The sequence below is a fragment of the Mchenga conophoros genome, linkage group LG17 (genome assembly GCF_057382185.1).
Source record: "Mchenga conophoros isolate Kocher_MC1m ecotype Shallow Benthic linkage group LG17, M_conophoros_male_GT1.1, whole genome shotgun sequence".
In the NCBI taxonomy this organism is placed as follows: Eukaryota; Metazoa; Chordata; class Actinopteri; order Cichliformes; family Cichlidae; genus Mchenga; species Mchenga conophoros.
In genome coordinates, this window is record NC_140542.1 from 23,621,753 (window position 1) to 23,648,327 (window position 26,575).

General features: G+C 40.0%; 1 protein-coding gene across 3 annotated transcripts in view; it reads right to left on the bottom strand.

Annotated features, from left to right (window-relative positions):
- Positions 1-26,575, bottom strand: part of tmcc3 (transmembrane and coiled-coil domain family 3) — an 82,767-nt gene that overhangs the window by 27,089 nt on the left and 29,103 nt on the right. Inside the window, exon 1 of one of the 3 annotated variants that reach the window (XM_085251269.1) lies at positions 8,082-8,386. The exons of the other annotated variants lie outside the window; for them this stretch is intronic. Within the exon in view, the coding sequence (XP_085107395.1) occupies positions 8,082-8,084 (3 nt within the window). The 5' untranslated portion in view covers positions 8,085-8,386. Of the gene's footprint in view, positions 1-8,081; positions 8,387-26,575 lie in introns of those variants that run through there. 3 annotated transcript variants of the gene reach the window in all.

Genomic DNA, 26,575 nt, shown 5'->3' on the forward strand with positions numbered 1-26,575 from the left:
AATCTATAAGAAAAATAACCCATAAATCCATAAAACTGGAAGCTTTGCCTAAATAAATACTGATTTTTGCTCTTGTACATATGACAGTGTGGCAGAGTGCTGAACAACTACTCCACAACTTCTGAGCAGAAACCAGGCCACACAGGACCACATTAATGCAAGACTACACCGAATAATTATTTTCATTATCAATGAATCTGCTGATTAATTGGTGACGTTCAACTCACCTCGGAACAGTAACAATTTTCTGCAAAAAAAGTAGTTATATTTCAAATGTAGATGGAGAGCTTAAATTGTTATTCAAAAATATCAGCAGATAAACATTTAATGTTCAAACATTTTTTTTGTCCAGACAACAACTCAAAAGCCCCAAAACAGTGAATGTGCAACAATATATAACAAAAACAATAGGAGAGAGGCCGGAATCAGCTAAAACGTAACAATCCAACAACAGCAATCATCACAATGTGCACAATTATTTCTTCACAGTAGAAACATATAGCTACACCATGTAGTGTTACATTACTGCAGGACTACAACGGGCACAAAGGCAAACAGCTACTTTGATTAATCTCTTAATAATCACACAATTGACCAGAACCCGTGAAGCTGCAAGTGTTCCTGACCACATGCAGTTTTTAGAAAATGGCACAGCTGTTGTAATTTTCCCTCTGTACACCAACACAGTGGGTTTTAAATCAAACAATCTAGAAGTGATTGAAGTGCCGACTGTCAGCTTTAATTTAAGAGGAGTGTTACGATAATAGTTTACAAATTACATTTGGGTTTTTTCAGAGTAACTGGAATCATTTTAAACATCAGGATCGTTTTTAACTGTTGCATGGAAATCATTTTAATTTTGACGTTTTATTGATAATTCAGGTATTTCAAAATAACAGGAACATTGTGGGGAAAGAAAAATCACCCTTTTTTTTTTACAGTGTAGGACCAGTGAACATGTACTCACTGTCCACATATTTATGGATCTCACTCTATTTCTGACTGAGCTATCACCACAACCCACTGTAATGAGGCAGGCAGCATGCTGTCCTCACTTGAAGAGATTGGAAACTAAAATGTTGGACAGGCTGAGCCAAATTTAAGTAGACAGCTAAATGCATGTTCTAACAGAGTGGAAAACCTGGCAGTGAATCGGCTTCATGTGATATGATTAATGAGGGAAAAGCCGTGTGCGTGTGTGTGAAACCAACACAGGACCTCTTTGATGGGTGCTGCATTTGTGTGTTAGCTAATCCACACCGTGTTACTCACACACCCGGCATCACTGCTGGTGTGTGTGTCTATTCACTGTCGGCTTAGCCCACTCGATCCCTAATCCAGCAGCACAGAGAGGGAGAGACGAAGGCAAGGAGATAGATCTGTGTACCTACATGTGAAAAGTCTTGATAATTTTCTCTCTTCTTATCAACTTTAAGCGCCATTTATTCATTCATACAGCAAAAAGACGGAAGCAGATTCCACCAGTTGCCCTGACAACAGACGCAACCGATTATAGCCGGCCTCGCACCTCGCCAGTGAAGCGAGTCAAAGGCGAAAACCATCATTCAGCTCTCATTCAGCAACACTCACCCCTCCCATTTTCTTCTCTCTCTCTCTCTCAATGGCCAAACAATGGCCTAGGCTCAGCACGGATCATCACTGCGATTTATGGTGCTAACGGGACACTTTGTGTGTCTGCTGGTCATAAAAGCAGGCTTTCAGAAAAAAGAAAAAAAAAAAAACAAAAAAAAACCCCACAGGTCTCAGAGCTAGAGCAACAAAAATACAAGGTCTGGTCAGAGCTTTTGCATTAAATCAGGTGCTATGACCAGCAGGGAAAAATCCATAAACACTCAAGAACAACAACTCATACCCTCTATTGTCTATTTCAGAGAATAAGATTACATCTGTCACAGTAGTTGAAGCAGGAACAATCTTGCAGACAGAGAAAAAGTGGTGTTTATAGCACTTCTGCCAGCATATTACAACCTGTAGGATCACCTAAGCATGTGGGATAAACAAACGTTATAACATCTGCTGCCTTCCCTGGTAAAGGATGGAAATAAAATCCCTGTTGTCTATCTCTCTCTCTAGATACCCGCTGTGTATGCAGAGATGTACCTGGGCCAACACACCTCTGCTATTTCCTCAGTGCAATTAATGTTACAGCAGACCAAGAGACCACTGTGCTGAAACTGGAGAAGGAGCTAAATAACTTTGAGGACACCTGTGACTGCTACCAGATCAGACACGTCAGCGTGAAAGTATGAATAAAAGTAAAAGGAGGAAAACAAATTGCAGTGAGCGCTCAACGCTACAGAGATGGCTCACATTTTTTATTATTAAAGCGGTGGCAACAGTCTGTCACACACTCAGGGAGTTCTTTTTATGGTTTAATAAAGAGAAACAAGTGAGAAGACAATAATAATGTATGGATTCAATCACTCAGGCTGGAGAACTTCAGGAGAATAAATATAAAAATATATATTTTGTTCCGTTATGTGTCAGCCAGCAGATATTGAGCTAAATCCCCAGAGATGGATCTAACGAATGCCACGCTCGTTACAGCTGACTGATTTATGGAATCTTTTTCTATTAATCAATTAAAAAAAAAAAAAAAAAAAATGCGGAAGGCTGCTGCTACAGGTTGGTGTAGAATCAGCAGTAATGTGGCTACTGGACCAGACAGTTGAGGTGAAAGCATTCGATTTAAAGGTTCATCTACATTCCAGCCCTCTCCTACGGTCATGAGCTGTGGGCAGTGACCGAAAGAATGAGATTGCTTGGCTCTGTGATAAGGTGAAGAGTTTAGTCATCCACAGGGAGCTTGGACTGGAGCCATTGCTCCCTAGCATCAGAATAAATCAGCTGAGGTGCTTCGGCCATCTGATTAGGATGCCCCCAGAGAGACTTCCTTTGGAGGTTTCTGAGGCACATCCACCTGGGAGAAGACCCCAGAGCAGACCCAGAACTGGGACAAGGGTTAATATATCTTACTCAGGAAGAACTGGGAAAATTAATATCCTGCTTAAGCTGATTTAACCATGATCCCACTGCGATAAGTGGAAGATGAATAGATGTAGTCCTAAAGCCAAAGATAGTATAGCCAAGTAAAAAAAGAAAATGCTTGCTAGGTGTCTGTGATAAATGACGCAACCATTAGCTGATTAATTGGTTAGTTGGTCCCTGGAGAATACATTTTGATTAAACTGATTAAATAAAAGTTACTTTTTTATTAAAATTGCCCATTTCAGTCACTAAATAATCATAATTTCATCATTTCTTCAACTATTAGAAAATATGATTGACTTATTGTATTCTATAAACCATTTCCTGCTATCTTTTTTTAGGTCAAACCAACAAATTATAGGCTACAATGGTAAATATTAAACGTAAACATTGGTTGCTCCCTTGACCTGATTTCTGTCCATCAGATTTAAGACTTAAAAAATAAAAACTGTACTCCAAGGAATATGTACAAGTCTTGAGAATGACTGGAAACATTTAAATGAAGAAAAAACTGCGTGTTAAAAAGGATATATTTATCATTAAATCTGGCGTAAACTATCTTTTCTTTGGTGTGCAGTCATCCAGCACTCAAGGGAAAGGTCTACGCATGACGCATTTCCAAACCAAAATAAACCAAATGCATGAACAAACTTGATTTAACTGTTGGCAGACCTGTCATATTTTTAGCAATAGTAAATAAATACCTGCTGTGCCTGTGCCAAAAAATGTGGAGTTAAACCTTGAGGAAGACAATCCCCTTCTCTTTGCAGACACGAGAAAAAGAAGACTTGTAAACAAACGCTGCCTACAGGGAATACTGTCAGGAGCTCTGAGAAGGAAACACACCTTATCCCCTTCCTCTGGATCAAAGACACAAACGTCCAACATGAAGAGGAAGAAATATCTCCCTTTGAAAGTGATCTTGTGAGCAAAAGCTACTTGATGCAATAATCATAAACCTCTGTGCTTTTTCTTCTTGCTGTATTACAGTTAGACGTTAAACTGTGAAAAGATAAATCCAAAAATTTAAGTCAAGTGACCAAAGAATAAAGAAATATTTAAATCTAAAAACAAAAAGTCGAAAAGACAAAATTATCTGTGCAAATACTAGTGACGCAGGCGAAGAAGGAAAGGTGTTATTGAGGGAAATTGTGCAAGCTTCAGTGTTCAGACACTATACTCTTCAGCTACTAAGTGGAAAAATGTGCTTGAGGAAAGTGAATGAATATAACCTGTTAAGGAGCCTTAGGGAAAGGCTGTAAACTATGTCTGCGCCAGGCTGGATGTGAGGCATCGCTGGAAAGATCCTCAGTCGACCACAAGTATCCCCCGAGTGTTGTCAAATATAGGATAACAAGCGAGGATGTGGCGGCTTGCCTCCGGTCGCTGAACAGCTCACGAAAGGTGTCATGGGCTGAAAAATGCCTCGGTGTACCGGTGTACCACAGAGACGAGCTCCACAGTTGTGTATATGGGTGTCAGCTGGCCCCCAAATAAGAAAAAAAATGGTGTTACCATTTTTTAGCTCTTTAACCAATCAAATTAAACCAAACTGAATAAGAAAACAGTGTCGCCTCTACACCTGTGAAAGTCATGGCTGTATAAAAGGCGAAGAAACTCATTTTATGTTAACAAGTGGCAACTTTGTGGGGCCGAAAAACAAAGCAAGGCAATCACCAAACACTCCGATTTTACAATGTTTAACTTTAGAGCAGGACAAAACATGTTTACAGCCCTCTACAAAAAAAATTTGCTTTGACCTGTTTGCATTGAGCCCTCCTTCATAACTACTCTACTGTGAGTGAATTTTTTTTAATCCATTCTCATCCATTTGGATACTAGCAAGGTTGTATCAGCAGAGCAAGCCATAGCCAACCAGCATCTGCAGGAGAGTGATCTCACAAAAAACTCTTCTGTGAGGTACAAGTCACCAAGAAGTCTGAGCGTCAGTTTTGGTGAGTACTCAGTCATCTTGTTAGACTGTCTACCAAAAATACTCACTACACAAATTCTACTCACACTACATTTAAATTAAACCCATCTGCCACATTCTAGCAGACCTGCAAGGTGTATTTACTTTCTGCACAGACAACAAGACCAGTTAAATGCTCGGCAAATGATCTTGCTCTCTTAGCTGCTGTTCAGTCGAGCTTTTTCAATGTGTATGGAAATCATTTGGCAAAGTTGGAAAAATATTTATAAATCTGATCTTCCCAAATCCTAACTCATAAGCAAAGCATCTTAAAACAAACCCTTCTTTCAGACTGTGCTAAACCCAAACACAAGCTATGAAATGGTACGAAGGTATTCGGTTGCATTCAAACCACACATCTAAATATTGTCAATAACATGGCGACAATGACTTTGAGGCTTCAAATGCAGGGTGGGTGTAGTCATTGTGGCCACAACCAGCTTTCACATACAGTCTATGGCTGTCACACAGATCTTAGCATACAAGTCAGCTTGATGTTTTTGTAAAGGACTTCACAAACTGAATCATGGAGGAATGTTTTTTCATGTCATGACATGTAGTCACAGGTTAAGGATTAGGAGGATTAGCACTGCAATCAAGTCAGCGCGGCACTGTATGGTCATTTTACCCTCCCTCTGACAGGATGCCCCTGTCATTGAGGAATTTAAATGCACTTCCGAACAACAATAATTTCCGTTTAGGTTCTTATCTACACCACGAAATTTGTATATAATGGCAACACGTAATGACTTTACCTGAAATCAGTAAAACTGCAGACAGACCTGACAAACCTGCTCCACCACTAACTTCGTCTGTGGGCATGTATACGCTATCCTATTCCTTTAAAAACTGTCAACATTATGTGTCCAGATAATAAAACAATGCTGAAAGAACTTAAAACAGGGGTGTCAATCCCACAGTTTGGAGGCTAGAATTGAGCTGCCGAAGGGTTCGGTGCAGCCACTTTAATATTTAAAGAAAAATGCACTAATTTCCTGCAAAAGGATGGAAAATTAAAAGTATTTTTACATCTCAGACAAGCTGCTTGAATAATAAAGATTTAAAATACTATAAGTGAAGATTCTGTGACTTTTTACTGTGCACTAATAATTGCCATGACCATGTAATTACAGCCGACTCAATGAATGTATATTAGTGAGACAGATTGATGACATCTCAGGTAGTTCTACCCGAGGCTTAATTTCAGTAAGGTTTCCAGTAACTATTGAAACAAGACTAACCTGATTAAACAGTTACAGTTCAATCATTCTCTCTTTCGGCCTCCAGGTTGCGGAAAACAGAAATCAACCTAACTGAACAGATAGGTTTCTTCTTCTTTTCCAAAGTTTGTGAGTAATCATGTCAAATAATCAAGATCTCACTATTGATCAAAATAACTGACGATTGATGTGAAGAACATGTGAACATATTTTATTTAACAGCGATAATCCCAAATTCCCCTCTAATAACCCCAATAACCCTTAAAGTGACTGATTTCAGATCAGATGCTGTTTTGAGTATTAATCACCTGCCTTTCCTGTCTCTTTAGGGGCTACAGGCTTCATATCAGACTCATAAATAATGGAGAAGAACATGAAAAAAAAAGGCTCAGAGAATCTCCTTTCTTCCATATTCACACACTTATTACGAGTCTACATTGAAGCTGTACTGACTTTCATCATATTCCGCAAAAATCTACCGTGTGACTCTCTAGTGACTGAGTTTTCCAGCTGGGCCAGATTTTTTAGAAAGGTTTTACAGTTTTGGCTTTTGGATAGGGTAGATAACATTAAGGGTAAAGACTCAGGGAGTATTACATTGCATGAGATGTTTTAGGCTATAATGCAGAGAAAAGAAAGCATGTGGGTTAGATCCTATTTCTGCTTAACTGCTTTCCTTTTTGTTTTTCCAGCAGTTTGGCGCACGCCTTATTGCCAGATTGTGATGATTATTAAAGGTAAAAGCTGGTAAAAGCAGGCAGTCTTGATAATTATAGGCCTATAGCTTCACCCAGCAGACTTCAAGACAGTTGTGTGTAGCTACAAGACTTAAAACTTTAAAAGCAACATGAAGAAATCCAATGCATGCTGAATGCTTCTGAAAATCTTTGTGGGTTTATTGAGTATGATTTAGAATCCCACGCTACCAGTTCCAGCTCAGGAAACGCTGGTACAGATGTGTTTCAATTTAAATTCATAAGTATGAATTCATAAGAGGCCATCAAAACAATGGATAAAATAAATAAAAACTTCAGCTTCCAATTTAGCTGATCTCTCTATAAGACATATACAGATATTTTGATAGTAGTTTCTTTAGATCCTGGTGATAGTTTAAATCAAAAACAAAAAACAAAAACAGGAATGTATCTTTTTTACACAAGTTATTATGTAGGGCTTTAACTAGTATGGACCTATTTGAGTACAAATTGAACTGTATGTGAGTTTGACACCCCTACAATAAACTAAAGGTTTCATCTACTCAAGCATAAAATACATTTGTGTTTATCAAATAGCCATAAAAAACGGAAAATTGACAGACTAGTTTTCCCACTGGTATGCATCATGTCTGGATCAATAAAAACATCCCGTAGTGGAGTCAAAATTGCTTTAAAATTTTATTACAATAAGCTCCGTTCATCTGAACCAAACTCCATTAAGAAATCTGTCAATTTAACGCTCCCTAACATATCGTCAATATGATCAATAATCAATTTTTTAAAAAGGTAAACATTTCGGAAAATAATCGATTAAAGTATCAGACTAGTGCCGAATTCAAGAAAAGCTCCAAATGTTAAATAATGAGTGTGTAAATATTTTGTTTATGTACAGGATACACACAAATTCCAACAAGCAGGGGAAAAACTGGATTTTCTAAATGAAGTGTGACAAGGCACGTGAACACAATACATGTCGGCGAAAAGCTGACTGACAGCTGTTGGAAAGAGGAGGAACGCCAATTCATCCCAGTGACAGAAACTCGACGGTTATAAATAACTTATAAACTCTGGGGTGGAGATTTAGGCGGTCAGACAGCAAAACCGACAGTTTCACAGACGTTAGCTCGCTAACTGATTTCGTATTAGCAGAAAGGACATATTTACCATTTTACCGCCGCTGATTTGAGCGTATCCCTACTTCCAAACTTTTCTCCCCAGCAGCAGAGCCAGCTCCGGACATAATCTTCGGGCTCACACTGGCTCCCCTGTGCCGTTTCTCTCCGTGTGAAAATTAACCGTTAACACCGTCTGTGAACCACATGCCATCGGGGTTCCCTCGTCCACTTGATGCTGCTGCTGGAGGCCGACCAACGGCTACAAGCAACGGTGTGGTCCCCTCTCCTAACCAGCCCGCCGCGATAATCTTCCTAAAACCGGCGAGCAGTGGACACACAGCGTGTAACTACGCCCCGCCCACATTTTTACACAGAGGGAGGGGCTGGGAGGCATATCGAATACTCCCACTCTTATTAATTTATAATCCGAAACAGTGGGCCTCCTTGGTCTACCAGTGAGATCTGCTGGCTCTTTTTTTTTTACTCTCAACAATATCTTTATCAATATTTAATCATAATTAATATCAAGCATAACACAGTCCCAAAAGGAAATAAAGAAAAGTTTTCCTCTTATTCTGGGCTCCTTTATCTAATGGAAATTCTGGCCCAGGAAAACTAGGCCATGGTTCATCAAGTTACAAACAGGCTGCAGGGCACAAATGTTTGATGAAGCCTTTTTTAAAACATAAATAGTTAAAATCCTTCAGACTTTCCCTTATTCATTGGAGATGTTGTCAACCGGCTATTGAGCATGAGAGTGGTCACATGACTCAAAATCATCAGGACTTCCTCCTAATCATCCAACCACATCCAGTAGATTAGTGTCCTTCCCTGAGCCTGCTTCTGTTGGAGATCTCTTCCCGTTACAAAGGAGTTCTTGCTCCCCAGTGTCACCAAGTGCTTTCTCATGGCAAATCAGCTAATTCGAGGGATTTTGTCCCTTTTGAAGTCGTACTCACAGTTGCAGCAACTTGAGAACCCATTTCGGTGTCACATTAAATGATAAAGATTTTTTTCCTTAAAATGTATCATTTTTATGATATCAACATAGCGTTTTTGATCATTTATATGTCTATGTGACAAATATGCTTGTAAACAAATTTTATGGTGAGCTCAGATAAACTTTCCTCCTTCAGCAGATAAATATGTGAAACCCATGACAGAGAGCAACAATCCACAGTAGGAAAATCTACATAAAACATAATTTTGACAGGACGATAAGGGGGCTTTATTCTAAATATAAGCATAACAACAATATACCGATGCAGTTTAATGCACAATATGCAGCAGATCTGCCACATATTCATCAGTCAATATTCATCATCAATCTTCATAGGAAGATTACAATGTGAGTTCTGTATATATACTGTATACAGTATATAATCCAGACCAGCACCACAGCGACACTAACTTCAATAATTAATGCACTGTATATTCAAATGATTAACCCTGTCAAGGTAGAAATTAGGGTTGAGCTGTTAGATTGATGGGATTAATCTTTTCTTTTTCTTGCCAGTAAAACTGATGTCAGAATGAATCCTCTCCAGATCTGTTTGAAAATATAGAAAACTCCTCTGCTGTGACTAATAGCATGTGTCTGATTTAGTGTTTTACATAAAATGGTTGAAATAACCCATCTGAGCCTCCGTTCCGTATGGAAACCCTACAAATCTATGCAAATATTCTTCAAATGACCAAACAGACTTTATTAATAGTGCATGTGAAGCGTATTTGAGTTATCGCTGGTAATGTACTTGTAGAATACATTACATTGTGAGAGACTGATTGCATATGAGTGTAAAATTATCAGAAAAAATAAGTTTCTATGCTGCTCGGTCCTTTCACACTAATAGAAGTTTCCAGTGCAGGCTATTCTTACCCTTTGTGAATTTGCCACCTTTAACATGACCTGTGTTTTGCCAAAGTTCTTGTTTACACCTAGTGGAAACACAGTCACATGGATAATGTGATAGACATGACACCGGTTAGATGAATTACTCCTCAAAGGTCTTGGGATTGATTCATGAATGATTTAAAGGCACAGCAGCTCCAGTCTGGCCCCACTGATAAAGAAACCAATTAGGATGATCCGTGGCCTTGTCATGTGATCTGAGCCTACTGATAGTTTTCTGTCAAAGCGGACATTAAGAATTAATCCCCGCAATGTAAGTCCTCTGGCTGGCACTCGACCTCGCCCTGGACCTCCAATCTGGTGAAAAACACACCAGTATCCTTGCGGCATCCCACTCTTCTGTCATTCTTTATCACTTTCTTCTCCCTTATGCGCACATGGACCTGAAGCCTAGTTTATGAGGATGCTGGGTGAGTCAGCGGGCTGTTAATCACCGTGACAAGTGTGTGTGCTGACAGGTTGGACGCCGTGAGGTTCGGTGATTCAGCCTGCAGGGGAGAACACAGCACCTGGCACTGAGGCAGCCTGCAGGCCACGAGCCCCCGTACTGAGGTGCAATGTGTTCCAAACAAATCACATCGCCTTATTTCCACGAGCGTGCACGTGCATCTTGGGGTCGTCATTGTATAGCTTCAGGATGAATCAATCCTGATGCACTTCCACTCCATTTCCCCTGAGTATTGACATACAAAATCCATTTGTGTGAAAAAGAGATAGCAGGCAGAGTTAATTGTGACATTTAATTAGGCACAGATTGGTGGCCTGTTTGTACTTTCGAATTCATTTGATTCAGGGCAAGCTTTATCTACAAGCTCACAAGCCTTTAAATACCATTAAGAGCAGACCTAATGGATATGTCCAACCTTGTGACACTTGCAAGACTGTAACAGAAAAACAGGTTAAGGAAGTGTTTCGATTTACTGCAGGAAAACCTCAAATGTATCCACATGGACACACGCATGCACTCTGTCTTTATCTAAATATCTCCTTTGACTTTTAATAAGTGAGTAATAGAGCTACAAATCCAGTTATGTTTCCAAACCAGAGTCAGGTTACATCATTTTTTTAAAACTCCAGCATGTAAACCCCAGAGTTTCATATCATAAAATGATGCAAAACTTATTTTTGTGTCAAGGACGCAAATATTTACATAATTTCTGCTGTTAATCACAAGATGCCATTGTTCTCTTCCCCCTCGAGCACTGGTCTTCCTGCTTCACTTCCTGCCTCCATCTCAGCTGGGGTATAACTTTAACCTCTGATGTACCAGAAACCTCCGGTACACTGATAACAGTCTGCGCTGTTTACTGGAAGTGAGTCTTTGGATTGCTTGGGTGAAGCAGGTTCCAGTGAGGCTTTTCAGGAACTGACTGAGGTCAGAAAATGATGCAGCCGCTCTGGAATGTTTAGCCGATGTGGTCGTAAAGTTCTAGTATTCTGCTGGTAGTTGTGGAATGTTTAAATTATGTTCACATGAGATTAGGCTGTTCTCAAGAATGAGTAAAAACTGGGCTCAGAGTATTCTCTTGAAACCATTGTCTGTAGAAACCATGCGCAACCTGACAGCTCGCCCAAAATGTCTATCGCCCCCTGGTGACTGGCTGCAGTAAAGGTCATGAACCCTGCCCCTTTTAAAGATGCCTAATGGCATTTACATCAGTCATCACATTGATTTGGGTTCAAGGGGTCATTTTTCCTCTCAGTTTGTTTTTAATTAGTAACTTGGTGCTCTAAAATTGGGGTATAGCTTCATGATGAGTGGCAGCTGCAGTAATGGAAAAACTTGCACATTTTTATTCAGCATTTCCAGACAGAGTAGGGTCACTGAAGGAGATCACAGCTGTCTGTTTCAAACTGAGAGTGTGAGTTGTTCTCTAGCAAACTGGACTAACCAGTACAAGGGCCTGAGGTACTGCTGCACTTTTATGTTAAGTTAAATATGGGATTTCTAAGCTAATCAATAAATTAACATCCTTAGCTAGCTAGCTAAGGCAGTCATTGGCTGAAACCCTGAAGGGATCAGAAGTGAAACGTGAGAGGAATTAAAGAAGATAGGGTCATAATTTTCACATTTGAAGCATCACTACATAGCTTGTGCGGAAAGTGGAAACAGGGGCCTCTGTGGCCACAGTCGGTAATTACAGGATTCTGGAGAAGTAATTTCCTGTGCAATCCTACGATTACATATTACAGCTATGTCAGATGCCTTTTGAGGTTTTCCCTAACGTTTTCTGGTTGTTAAATGTGATCAGATTTGAATCTGTGATCAGTGATCAGATTTAAAGTCCACATTAGGAGGTAGGATAAGTCCTGGGTGTATCAGGTAAAGGAACCTGGTTTACATTGCCTTTGGACTTTTGGATTTAATACTAATTTTTTAATTTTTCCTTCTCACCTTTTTGGTTCGGATGGCCGTTCAGAAGAACAACCATCCGGACTGCAGAGGCAGCAGAGAGATACATTCCAGAGCATTCATCGAATGTATCTTTCATCATCGGTTAGGAAAAGCTTGTGGATTGGCTTAAGATATGCCTAAATGGCAAAACTACACTACTAAGAAAGGGTACAATGCTTTTAACTGCAACAAATATAGAATGATCATTTCAGCTCAAACCAGAAATATAAGGTTGCTTTCAACTCATTGCATATTGTAGTTAGTCAGGATCCATTGGCATCACATTTTATTTCACTGGGCAGTGCTTCAGTGCAACTCTTTAACATAAGGGTCTTCACATCTAAAATAGATTACATTACAGTTAAATCCCTTCTTGCTTTATAACTATTGTAACTGTAGTAAAGACTAAGTAAAGATGAAAAAGTTGCAGCAGAAGGTGAAAGTTTACCATGTATTTTGTGTATTTTGAACCAAACCATATCATTTAATATACCTAACCACATAGTTTTGGTCCCTAACCACACAGGAACTCAAAAAGTTGAAATATTGTTGTGCTAGACAGGTCAGAAACTCCTGTCCTGTGGGTGGAAGTCCTGTGATCATTGTCACCGTCATACTTTCTTACGGAGACTTTGAATTTGCTTTTTAATACTTGTGGAGAACCACCCTACATGTCAAAATAATAAAATGTGTGATGCCAAGAGAATCTGACCCATCTACAGTACGTGATAAACTGAGAATAAGAATATATCTCTATTCTACTTTCCACAGCAACAGTCAGCTCGGTGTTACGTGTGCTTCAGCTGAATGATATTCATTAGTTTACCCACTGTTAGTACTTATTCACCCCCAATAACTCAAGGGCATTTAATCATTGTCACAAGAAGCAATATAAAAAAGATGCAACTCCCACTGAAAACTGCCACGTCAACACAATACAAGAAAATCAACACTATCATGAAAACGAAGGTCTACCACAACATCTTACTGCAACATGAAATCCCTTGTGCCCTGAACCTGTCACAGCGCGGTGCGCTGGTGTGTTAGTTAGAGCAGGCCAAGAGCAGACAAAGGCAAGGAGACGTGACATGACTTAACAAAAGGCGAGCCTTTATTATGGCTGATGACAGAAGGCAAAAACAAAAGCTAAGACGAGTGCAGGCAAGACAACTAAACTGGAAAACAGAATAAGAAAAACCCATGAAACTGAGATAAAGCTATGAAACTTCAAGAACTAATTCTATGACTGTGAGAACTGTGCCGACTATGACGAGGCATCACTGGGAAGGTTACACAGATGACGTGACACAGACTGAATGAAACACAGAGACTAAATACACATAAGGGATGATCAAGGGAAGTGGCCACACATGGGAGCACAGCTGACACACATGAAACTAATGACAGGACAGGGGAAGTGAAACTAAATACAATGAACAAAGAACAGAGGACTCTTTCAAAATAAAACAGGAAACATGATGAGACAGACCAAACAACATGGGATGACAACATGAGACATGGAACACAAAGGGCAAATGAGACTAAGATCCAGTGGAAGGAGAAATGAGGAGATCCAATAAACAGAACTAAGGCTGAACAACTTAGGGGTTTAAGAGAGCTAGATGAGCTTAACCCAAACAATAAATGACAAAACACAAAGACTCAAGTTCTAACTGACAATGCAAAAGCAACTTAACATTTTCCCATACTGAAAACAGAAATACACAATATATAATGAACTCAAAATGCTGGGTCACAGACCCAGCCATGACAGAACCCAATTGGTCTTGGGTTCATTTACCAACAAGACAATGACCCAATTATAATATATAATGACCCAAGCCTTTGGGAACAGCTAGAAAGTATCTAGAGTTTAATATCAAAATAGAAACTATTGAAATGCTGATAAAAACTGCTGTTATCAAGGCCAAAGAAGGCCACACAAAATGTTAAATGTTAGTTGGTTAATGTATTTTACTAAGAATCATTTAGCTTTTCTGGTATAGCAATTCTCAATTTACCGGTCGGTCTACGTCCCTACCCTCACCTATGGCCACGAGCTGTGGGTAGTGACCGAAAGAACGAGATCGCGGATACAAGCGGCAGAAATGAGCTTCCTCCGAAGGGTGGCTGGCCTCTCCCTTAGAGATAGGGTGAGAAGTTCGGCCATCCGGGAGGGGCTCAGAGTAGAGCAGCTGCTGCTCCACATCGAAAGGAGCCAGCTGAGGTGGTTCGGGCATCTGACAAGGATGCCCCCTGGGCGCCTCCTGGGTGAGGTGTTCCAGGCATGTCCCACCGGGAGGAGGCCCCGGGGCAGACCCAGGACACGCTGGAGAGATTATATCTCTCGGCTGGCCTGGGAACGCCTTGGTATTCCCCCGGATAAGCTGGAGGAGGTGGCTGGGGAGAGGGAGGTCTGGGCCTCTTTGCTTAGGCTGCTGCCCCCGCGACCCGGCCCCGGACAAAGCGGATGAGGATGGTATAGCAATTCTGGTATGCTCTACCAGAGAAGAGCAGCACATCCTGATAGTCTTGTCATTGTTTTGAAATTTGGTTTTCAACCCTGTACCACACTGGTGACTTGACTGACGTTAATGCTAGCACAGTATGTCACTCGATCCCTGTATAAACGCCTCCAGCGTTAATGCCCATTACTTCAATGCCAGTAAAATTGACGTCAGAGCTAATATCAGTTCCCATACCTCACTATCGTGTAACCTCCGTCATACAATGAGCGTATGAGAATGTGACAGACGGAGGGAGAAAGCGAGAGAGGAAACTGGGAGTTAAGTGACACACAGCTGTCCTGATTCGGCCTGATTATTGCTGCGTCTCTGAGTCAAACAGGAAGGGAAACTTTCCACAGAGGAGACTGAGAGCTCTCAAATGTGACTCTGTGGGAAGAAACGTCTATTTGCTTCTCCATTTCCTTTGTTCCTCAAAAGATATCGCTGACATACAGAGACACACACTTTTATATACTCTCAAATCACATAATGTTTCAAAAAATGTATTTTTCAACACCAAAGAGAAATGAAGCATGTGAGTATCATGCCAACTAACTGATACCATATCGCCCAGAGCTCCAGGAATAAAGACATTAAGTGGAGAGGATTTCATTAAGATCTTGAATAATTCACAGCTATGATTCCCATCTAATGTCTGGTATCGCTGTTACGTAGAACAACTAATGTGTTCATAACTGTCAGATGGGAATGTGGCTACATCCAGACGAGCAGAGGCAGGAAGCTGCAGGCCACTGCTGTGTGCATCACTTATCTTTTCTCCAAGGTGTCAGGAGGATAAGGGGAGAGCGAAGACAGTTTAATTGAGCGCTGATTAAAGTTTAATTGATTCATTTCAGTCTGAATCTATTAAGTAGGATGGAGATGCACACAGATTTCTCTTGAGTAGCTGGAGCAATGAAGTTGGACACATTTTCCTTCACAGTGATTGATATGCAGCATTTATATGGCTGCTTGTGCACAGATGGGTGACAAATTAAAGGCATTTTAAAAAAGAAGTGTTTGACCCCTGCAGCGAGGAGATATGCTGTCCCTGTCACGCTCTGAGAGACATCCTAGTTTTGGTCTTTTATGTTAGAGGGAAGCCAATCCTTTTTATACTGATAAGCGTGATCTCTTCCAGGATAACATTCATCGGGAATAAATGGTAACAGAAAGGCTTGATGAGGATGATGTGATTTGTGTGCTCTAACCAAATCTCGACCCTACTGCAAACACATGGGAGATTTTGGACTGATCCGTTATTGAGCTCAGTGCACAACAGGTGGGTGAAATGAACAAATATGTGAGTCTTTATTTGGCTTTTAATTAAAAACCAATAACACAAAGTCCAAGGGATCGAAGAACTAAATAGGAATTCACAGAAGGAAGAATAGATAGAGGAGGCAAGTGAATGCTTCACATCACTCACAATATTGTCTGCTTTACTCCACACACTGTCCCTATAAATGCTTTGCCTTGGCAATGCAATTCCCAGCAACTTTCTTTTTCTGTGCCTCAGAAGCATTTCCAAACTCAACCTTCTGAGTAAATAACAGAATCACGAAATAACACACCAAACCAAAAAGACTTGTGGCTGGCAGAAATGCTTTTTTCCCCATGTGGTGGCAACAAGTTTGCATAAGGTGTGGGAAATAAGCTTAAAACAATCTCACAGGGGGAAAGATGGGACTGTATATACGTCAGGCTGTTTAGACACGGGTCAAACCAATCAGGGCAGGGTACAAAACGACATACAAGAAAAAAGCATTTTATCAAAATAAAACGAGAAGTAGAAATAAGGTAGACAAGGGAGCTATCAGAGAGGAGACAAAGAAAAAGACACTGGGAAAATATGGACACAAGAATGAAGATCTATGAAGCGAAATCAAAATATAAAAAGATTAAAAGAAACCAGGACCATGAAAGTTGGACCCCACTGATCATGAGAAACACACAGTTAGGGACTAACTTTTGATCGACTGGTGTTATTTCCCACAGCAGTGTTTGTTTTTGCACTGGCACTGAAACCTTTTTTGATTTATTTGAAAATGAATCTTTACAACAGGTCTATTATGCAGCACATACTGCACTGGTGACTCACTGTTACCAGAGATTTGCACTGTCCAGTAAAGCAGTAGCTGCCACAAGTACAGGTTGTTCAACAACGCAAAACAGCATTTTTCAAGCTTTTATGCATTTAGCAAAGTGAGAACATTTGTTGTGAGTCTTTAATTGGCACAAAGTCTTCAGATCTTACTTAAGAGCACCGTTTCATTGTGGATTACAAATCGGAGCAGGATGTAGATTAGAAAGTGCAGAACTGTCAATTACAGAAAGTAATTCTCCAAGTATACCAAGGCAGAAGAGGAAAACACACAAACATTCTCTGTAGCTGACTTCTCGTATTTTAAGTGTGATGAGATATTTTGACTAGAAACAAGACAAATATTCTTAAATCTGACAAAAGTTTCTTGTTTTGAGAAGAAAAAAAAAATCTGCCAGTGGGGTGAGCAAAAGTTGCTTGACTAGAATTGTTAAAACTAGCAAATGAATCTATGCCTTTTAACTAGACAAAAGTATCTAAATGTTATGCTTAAATGAAGAAAATTTGACTTATTACAAGGAAAGAGACTGAATTGTTTCTTTCTCGATTGAGTTAAATATAAGAATTAAATCTCAACTCTGAGAACAATAATTAGAAAAAAGTGCTGAGAATAAGACACCATCTGTTCAAAAAGCTACAAAAAAATATGGGACTTTATCTTAAAGCAAAACATCAGAAGCACTCTTATTTTTTGAACTTTTATTGACACAGCAAAAGGTCAGTAACTCAACTTTAACAGTACTGAGGTCTAATTCCAGGAGACTCATGTCTAACATTACCTACATTTGAGCAGGGTGTAACATGGCCACTGTAAGGAGTGCATATTCCAGATACTCTTAACAGGAATAATAACAGTGTAAAATACTCATGACTAAATGTATCAAACATACATTTTGCTCTTACTTCACATTTTAATATTTTTAATGATAACATTATTAGGTTTTTAATGTCCCTTACTGCAGAATAAAGATTTCTTATGAAAGTTTGGTTTTGTTTTGTTTTTATCTTTAGCTCCATTCTAAGAAAATGACCAGTTTCAAGTGTCCTCAGTGTAGGACACATACAGGATGCCATGCTGAAATGTAAAGCACTTACAATAGAAGCCACTAGAAACAAATTATTCCAGCCTAATTGATGACATTTATGGCATTTGTTTTCTGTGCTGACTGATATGCTGCTCAGTGCTTTGCTGCCTGCTTTTAAATCAGATGTCACTCTGAACATAAACACAAGCTACATGTGATGTCTCTGATGTGTATCTGTTTCTACCCGTGCTGATGCTAGCATGACTAAAGCTAGCCAAGCAGCAGTAAATATGTGAAGCAAGGCAGAAGGATATACTCATCAAACAAACAGGATCATAAGAATATAAAACCACGAGCACTACAAATGTAACAGAAATATGTTGACATAAAATGGCATGTTATTTGAAATCTACACGAAACAATGACACAACTACTTTTTTTCAATTTTTTCAATTTATTTATTTTTTACCAATTGTCCAAATTAGTCTGTGATTGGCCTTAGTGTGACAGAAATCATATTTATATACAACTAAATATGACTCAGCAAACATGTTTTAAATGGATGATTCCTCACTTGATGACGAATGATCCATTTCCATATTTGCTGAGTCTTAAATTTGATGTCAGTGAACTTTTCAGTGGTTGGTGTTAAAAAAAAGCCCCCAAATCCCCTATGAGCAAGCACTTGGCGACAGTGGAGAGGAAAAACTCCCTCTTAATAGGGAGAAACCTCTGACAGAACCGGGCTCAGGAAGGGGTGGCCTTCTGTCTTGACCGAGAGGGGTTCAAATGTTCACTGACAATTTAGTTGTATATAAATATGATTTTTAGGACTTGATGTTGACACCAATTATATGAAATTGGGGACGCGCACAGTTCCGCTTCTTCTTGTTCTTCTTCTTACTTGGCGGAATCTCTGGCAGGCTCTTGACTTCAGTCTTGAGTTCAGCCACCTTGACATTGAGCATTTTCTGTTTGTCTTGTACACTTTGCAAAGATTCCTGTACAGAAAATGCAGCTGACTCTTCTTTTTCTATCTTCTGTTGTTCTGTGGTGTCTTTTTCTTTCTGAGGCTCCTGCAGAGACCTTGCAGTGGATGGCAGTGAGTCCTCTTTTTCCATCTTGTCCTGTTCTCCAGTCTCGTTTTCTTTCGGAAGCTCAAATTTGTGCATTTCATTTGCAGCAGTGGAATTTTGTTCTTTGTGCTGCTGTGGGATTTTAAGTGAGGAAGCTTTGGCCCCTTTCAGCTCTCGCTCCAGAGACTCTAGCTTCAAATCATGAAGGGCCTTGTTGGGGCAGAGCTGGGATTTCAGGTCACTGATTTCCAGGTTGAGTGTCTCCTGCTCCTGCCTATGTTTAACGGCCTGCTCTTCAAGCTGATTTTGAGCTGCTAGGAGCTGTTTCTGGAGCATCTCAATCTGCTCTTGCTGAATCCTACATTTGAGCTCAAATTCAGCCACCTTAGAGGACTTCAGTCCTACAGAGTCAGTGTGTGAAGCCTCTGTGGTTGGAGTGGCAGACTCCACACACTGCTCTGTGGTAGGGTGGCTGATTTGGTCCTGCAGGGTAGCAATCACCTCATCCAATATGACCATAGCTTCATTGTCACTCACGAGAGTGTCTGTCTCACTGATGTCATAGGTCTTATTACTAGAAGCCTCTTCCAGCTGCTCTATGAGGCCTTTGATTGTTTCCTCGTGATTTTGCTCGTTCTCGTGAATTTCTTCACGAAGTTTGTTCACCTGAAGCTGGTGATAAGAGGCCCTCTTGTTTGCACCTACCATTTTACCGTAAAGGTCGTTCTGATGGTATTGGGAGGCTTCCAGTTGGTGTCTGAGAGCAGCAATCTCGTGCCAGGGATTAAACGGGGGTCTAAATGTGGGAATGGGTTGATATTCCCAAGTCCCTCCATTAGGCACAGGGTTTGGTCTGCTGGGGTTCTTCCCATTTCTCTCTCTCTCCATGTCCTCCTTTGCATTTGAAATGGGGAGCATTTCTTCATTTTTTGGGTTTGCTCCATCAGCCGTGCTGTTTTGAGCTTCAAGAAGAGCCCGGGCATATGCCCGAGTAATTGCTCTTCTTGGTTCTTCAGCCACTCTTTTCTGTTTTTGCTTTTTTGGTTTCTTTGGTTTCACAACCGTTTCCTTTGGTGGTTGTGCCACAGGAGACTTTTTAGTATTTGGTTGTGCGGCTTTATCAACCTCAGGTTTTGGTGTGATGACCATTTCTATTTTTGCTTCTGCCATTGTAGATGCGTCAGCGTGTGCGTGTGCGTTTCTCTGCGTCCGCCTTGTCTTTGTTTTAACAACCAGGTTGCTTTGTGTTTCTGCCATCCGAGATCCACTAAAGTCGGTTGAACGTCTCCCCTATTTATAGGGTTTTCCAGTAGAATGTGCACTGTGACATCACAGGCTGTTCCTGTGATGCGCTGTTCCTTTGAAGTGCCATGATTGGAACAATTCAAAATAAAATGCCCACAAACCTAATGTAAAGGAAAGGCTTTTATTTTGTAGCACATACTGAATTAACACTATAAAAGCTACTCTACAGGAATTGCAGTAAAAAATAAAACAAAAGCAAAATATGTTTTTTAAATGGTTGTTAAAAAAACTAACCAAAGTAGAAGACAACTGTTTAGTGGAAAGTATTCGACATTCTAGAGATTCTCAGGCATAATAATTTCTTTCATAATTTAAACAAGGACAGGTAGAAAACGTTCATATTTAGTGAAAGATATTTATTAACATTATCCAATGAGAGTTACTGAATGTCTGTAGGCAGTGAGATCTTGGTGGTTGATGAGGCTACAGAATGTCATCTATGTTTGGTTTTAAATTCAGTTTCAATGCTGAATCTAAGAAACAACAGACTGCAGAGGGAGACTTTAATAGAGGTTTACTAACTCTTACTATCATATACATTGTGGAAAAATCTGTCTTTATTTAGCATAATATATTTGTTATAAGCACTAAATATGTTTTATGATTAACTGATGAACACTAACGTACCAAGCTGAAACTTCAGCTCACCAGTCAGCAGCTTATATTCACAAAAAACAGATAAATCTGCGATCCATGCAACTCTAACCAGCCAACAAAAACATGTGTTCATAATACAAAACAAGTTTACTTTGTGAAATGTTAAAAGGTACAAAAAATAAAACAATAAAATAAAACAATATGTTTTCAAGACTTTTTCACAAGTTCCTATATCTCACTGAAATGTTACTCTGTAGCTGATTTCTTGTATTTCAAGTGTGATGAGAAATTTTGACTAGAAACAAGACAAATATACTTGATAAGAGTTTGAGTTTTTGCAGTGTACAGCAGCAGAGGTTTTATGACTTCATGGAAGTAGTAGTCAGACTTTGAGTACAATTACCAAATGTTTCCTGACTTATGGACAGCCCACAATGCTTCACAATTAGCCTTCAAGTCACGCCTTTGTTTTTAGCATTTTATACCACTAAAGAAAGGAAATGCAGGGGATATATCCATGGAATATATAGAACAGATGCATCCGTCTCTCCTGATAAAAGCATAAAAGAAGCAGAGGATTCTCATTCTGTTCAAATGAGTCTTTTCCCCCAACATAATACACCACAAATATGATTTATGAGTTCATAAAATCTCTGAATCTTCCTTGGAAAACAGCATTATTCTCTCTCTCTCTCTCACTCACACACACACACACACACACACACACACACACACACACACACACACACACACACACACACACACACACACTGCTGTGATTTTAGTCAGTATCTGCACAGCACCCCTTCCTCTCATGTGGCGCCACATGGACGCGGTCAGGTAGATATGAAACAGCCAGAGGGAACAATTGAAGGAGGAGGAGGAGGTCTGATGTTTCCTCTCCAAACAACTTTAATCAAAGTAAGCCGTGAGCCACCAGTTTGAACAAGTCTGTAAACTATTTTCTTTTTAGGTATTTTAGTTTAAATAACATAATTAAAGATGTCCAAAGTTCTTATAAATTATAAATCTAAAACACACACACATTTTTTTTGTTTTTGTGTTTATTTTTACATATATTTGCCATCAATTCATGCTAAATTTGTGCGTTATATTCCTCCATGATGCAGGAAATGAAGTGTCTCGGAGTAAAGCAAACATTTTCAGCCGTAATCACCTTCATTTTCACTCTCCTTTCGTTGCGTTTCCTGACACTCAAACATGTCTCAGGCACAGAAAATTTCCTCGCTTTTAAGCCCTGCCTGTGCCCCGCCGAGCCAAAAACACCCCTCCTTTCATCTCCCTCTGCTTCCCTGTCCTCACATTCACCCTCTCTTCCCATTAAAGCTGCCACCCTCCTGCTCACTTTCATTACAAATCTGAGCCAACAATTATATTTTCCAACATTTTTATGCTTCTCCCCTTTGGAAGAGAACTTCCCTGCCTGTCTGTCACCTCTAGGCTTTTATCTTCTGCACGATCTTCCTCTCTGTCACTTATTCGTGTACTTGCAGAACTTAGCACTGCACGTTTAATCCCTTTCAACCCTGCAGTTCTGCTGCAATCCAAAGGAACCTTGAAAACTAAAACTGGGTGTAATCCCTCTATATTTAGTCCACAAGACTAGATTCAACTATGCAGATGTTCTTCTATGTTTTTCTGTTGATAGGGATGAGCCCCATTAGGTCCAGCAGTGACTAAGTAAGGATCCTTAGACTTTCATACAAGCAGAGTAGGACGGAGGCTGCTGCGGCTAAAGCTTGGCAGTGGGGACAGTGACTAATCAGTCCGGGCATCTACATGTATCATCAGGCAGAAGTAATCAGTCTGACATGGTATTATCAAACACTCCAGCAGCGGGTCAGCCATGAAGCCAAGCCTGCTGAAATGTAGAATCAACAGTGCGAGGTGCACGACTCTTTTATAAATCCGTCACTAAGTCCTTCTCGGCTAGACCTGAAATAAATCTTTGGCCACGAGGCGGGAAACAGAAATACGCTGATACTGTGAACTTCCTAGCAAACAGCTGCTTAATCTGCAGCAGATGAGACCTATTCACGTACATATGGAGTATATGGCTACGTCTCTTCGTCTGCAGATTGGTGAACAGGGACTGCAGGGCGCACAGGGTCAGAGCAGATCTGTAGTGCCAAGTTTAAAACTGTGACACTCCTTCATCTGTCTGTCTAATCATCTTCATCAGCCACATCTCCGTGCTCTCCCCATAGCTGCTGTCCTCTCCCTCTCCATGTTCTTCCCTGTATGATGCTTGCTGTCTCTCCCTCACTTCCTCCCTGGTGTGTGAGAATTAGTAAGCAGTTTTCAGAGGGTGAATATCAAAGCCGTGGATAATCTCCTGTGCCATTTTTCTTCAAATAACGCAAGTTTTGAAATGAAGGCTTTAATTTTAATTATGAAGGAAATGTTGAGTTTGTGTGAATATTGCAGTAATGCAGTACATTTAACAGAGGCAGCAGATCAAAAGAAGCTTATTATTATGCGACCAGTTGTGTGCACAGACCATTTTCTTCTAAGTCCTGTCATGTTTCCTGGGTCGTACCCGGTGATTTACATTCTAGTTCTATATTGTGTGTCATCCTTTGACTACAGTATTATTTCCCAGCACTTCTGAGTTGTGTTATCTAAGTTTCTAGTTCTCAGTTCCTTAGTTGTTGTTGGTTCCCTTTTGTTTCCAGTCTGCCCTGGTGTGGTGTTGGATTGATCTCTGAATGAGGTCAGCCTTGTCTCTGCGTGTTTCCCTTTCTGTCTTTGTGTTGAGTCTGCATTTCTGTTCCCGCATTCCTGACGTATTCTGATAGTCTCTCATTCTGTGTGTGTTATGTTCCGCTTTGCTTCTCTTCGGCTCATTAGTTGGATTCTGTTCAGCTGTCTTCCCTCACGTGTCTCCACTTTGCCTTTACCTCACATCTAAACTTTGGTCCTCAGTTTTCTTCTGCCCTTTGTTGTGTTATTCCTCATGGTCCCTATATCCTTGTGCTGTGTGTCTTCCTTGTGCCCCGTTTTCCTTTTGTGTAGTAAGTTCTGACTTCCTAGCATTCCAATTGTAATAGTATTCTTGGTAGATCTGCTTCCTAGAACCACCTTATGAGTTTCAGAAATAAAGCTATATTTCTGAGCATTTCCCTGAGTCTGCCTATCAAGCAGCACTCGATATGACAGTAGTATACATTTACAAGCTCGTACTCCTCAGATCAGGGCCGGCCCGTGGCATAGGCCGTATAGGCAAATGCTAAGGGCGCCGTCCATCAGGGGGCGCCACGCCAGTGCCACAAATGTTGAAAAAAAAAAAAAAGTTGGTGCTATTATTAATGGCACATTTTATTATTTACTATTATTTCTAAATACAAAAAATAATCCCACGTTAATTAAAATGCAAAGTAAAGCTTATTTAATAGAAATATTATTTGTTACAACATTACGCCCCCCCCCTCCCAGCACGGTGCGCCCCCTCCCTTCCCGTATCATGGTTCCTTTTGGACGTCACCACATCAAAAAATCAACACAAGATGTCAAAACGGCCAAAACTGTCAGGTGCCCAGGGAAGAAAAAAGAGAAAAGAAGAGGAGGAGAAACGAGAAAAAGACAGAGGTAGGTAACGTTAGCCTACATGAAATTATTTGTCTGAATGTGATAGTAACCTAAATTTTTAGCATTAAGCTAATGTTACATGATTAGCTAATTGCTAATCAATAAATAGCTAGTTAACTGTTTTAACGTCAGTTAATATTGTGGAGGGGGCTAAATTGTTATGGAAAATAATAATGTAACGTTAGGTAATTACAGTACTCCCACCTTTCCCACCATTCCTCATTTGTATTCATCTTTTAAGCAGGTGTTTTTTGTTTACATTGTTATTGCCTTCTGGTTAGCTAACGTTTACCCTGCAGGTAATAGTCACTTTTCCACCCCTGTATATATTATAGTTCTAAGCCTAGTTGTTAAAGTGCACATCATTAATGTTAAGCAATATCACATGAGAGGGAATGCTGTTTTTTAATATGAGCACTGCTGTGATTCGGTCAAAGATAATCATAAAATAACATTCTCATATGATATTATACTGTTACTTTGCATTCTGCTATTCAGCATTTCACTGTAATGATGACAATGAATTGAATCTAATCTAATTTGCATATCAGTTAACATCATACATATATCTCTTTGGTTTTTCATTTATATTATATCATTTCATTTTATTCCTGGAATCATATGTTTTTATTATTAGACTTTAATACTCAGTGGTGTCACATACTCCTCTCTTCAGATGCACTGTTGAAGTTTCTAAATCCCACCCCTGGGCCATCTACCACATCTACCGCTGCTGCCTCCACTTCAGCAGCACAACCCACCAGTGATGCAGCATCAGCAGCACAACCCAGCCATGATGCAGCAGCATCAAGCAGTCTTCCTGTTGCCTCCACCTCAGCAGCACAACCCACCAGTTTTGCAGCAGCATCAAGCGGTGCAGTCGCCCTCCATGCAGCTAGATGTGGCTGTCGACTTGCTGAAGAAAACCAAAGATTCCCTCACCAGCTACAGAAACACTGGATTTTCTGATGCACAGACAACGGCAAAGGAGATGTGTGAAGAAATGAATGTGGAGGCTGAACTCAAACAAAAGCGATTGAGAACCACCAAAAGGCACTTCGGTTATGAGTCTCCAGATGAGCCCATACAAGATGCCCTTAAAAAAAATGGAAACCACATTTTTTAATGTGGTAGTGGATACAGCCATCTCTTCACTTGATGAGAGATTTCAGAACCTTGGAGAGGTGAATGACAAGTTTGGAGTACTCCTCAATTTCCACAACTTACAAATAGAAGAGCTGCTACAGCAGTGCCAAACACTGAGTACTACTCTGACCCATGACAGCCAGCCGGACATTAATGGCACAGAGCTTGCAATGGAAATGCAGAATTTCCCACCATTGCCATCAAAGAACATGACAAACATGGAACTCTTGACCTTCCTGCATGAGAAGAAGCTGGCAGAAATTTACCCCAACATGTGGGTTGCTCTGAGAATCTTTGCCACTCTTCCTGTTACAGTGGCTGCTGCTGAAAGAAGCTTCTCTAAGCTCAAACTCATTAAAACCTACCTGAGATCTACTATGATGCAAGAACGTCTCAGTGGACTTTCCATCATAAGCATAAATCATGTGGTCTCAAATCAGTTGTCATATGATGATGTTGTAGATGACTTTGCTGCAAGAAAGACTAGGAGAGTAAGGCTGTAGCAGGTGATGTGAGGTTGATGAGGGGGTGGTGTACAGTAATTTGTAAGTCATTCTAGTTAATGCAGTATTAAAAAGCAACTCTGTAGGATCCCCTTTTTTGTAATATAGTTGTTAAAGTCATACTGGTTTATTTAATATCTTGTTTTGTGCAGTGCCTTATTTATATTGTATTTTTAATTTATTTTATCCAACTTGTTGACACGTTTTATTGTGTTTATGTATGTAAAATTTATTGTATTTCATATATTCATTTTTTATTTTTTGTATTCATTTATTTATTCATATATTTTTTTATCTTGTTAATTATTCTGATTGTGAATTTGCTTTCTTTAAGTAAAAAAAAAAAGGTCAAAGACAAAGCTAT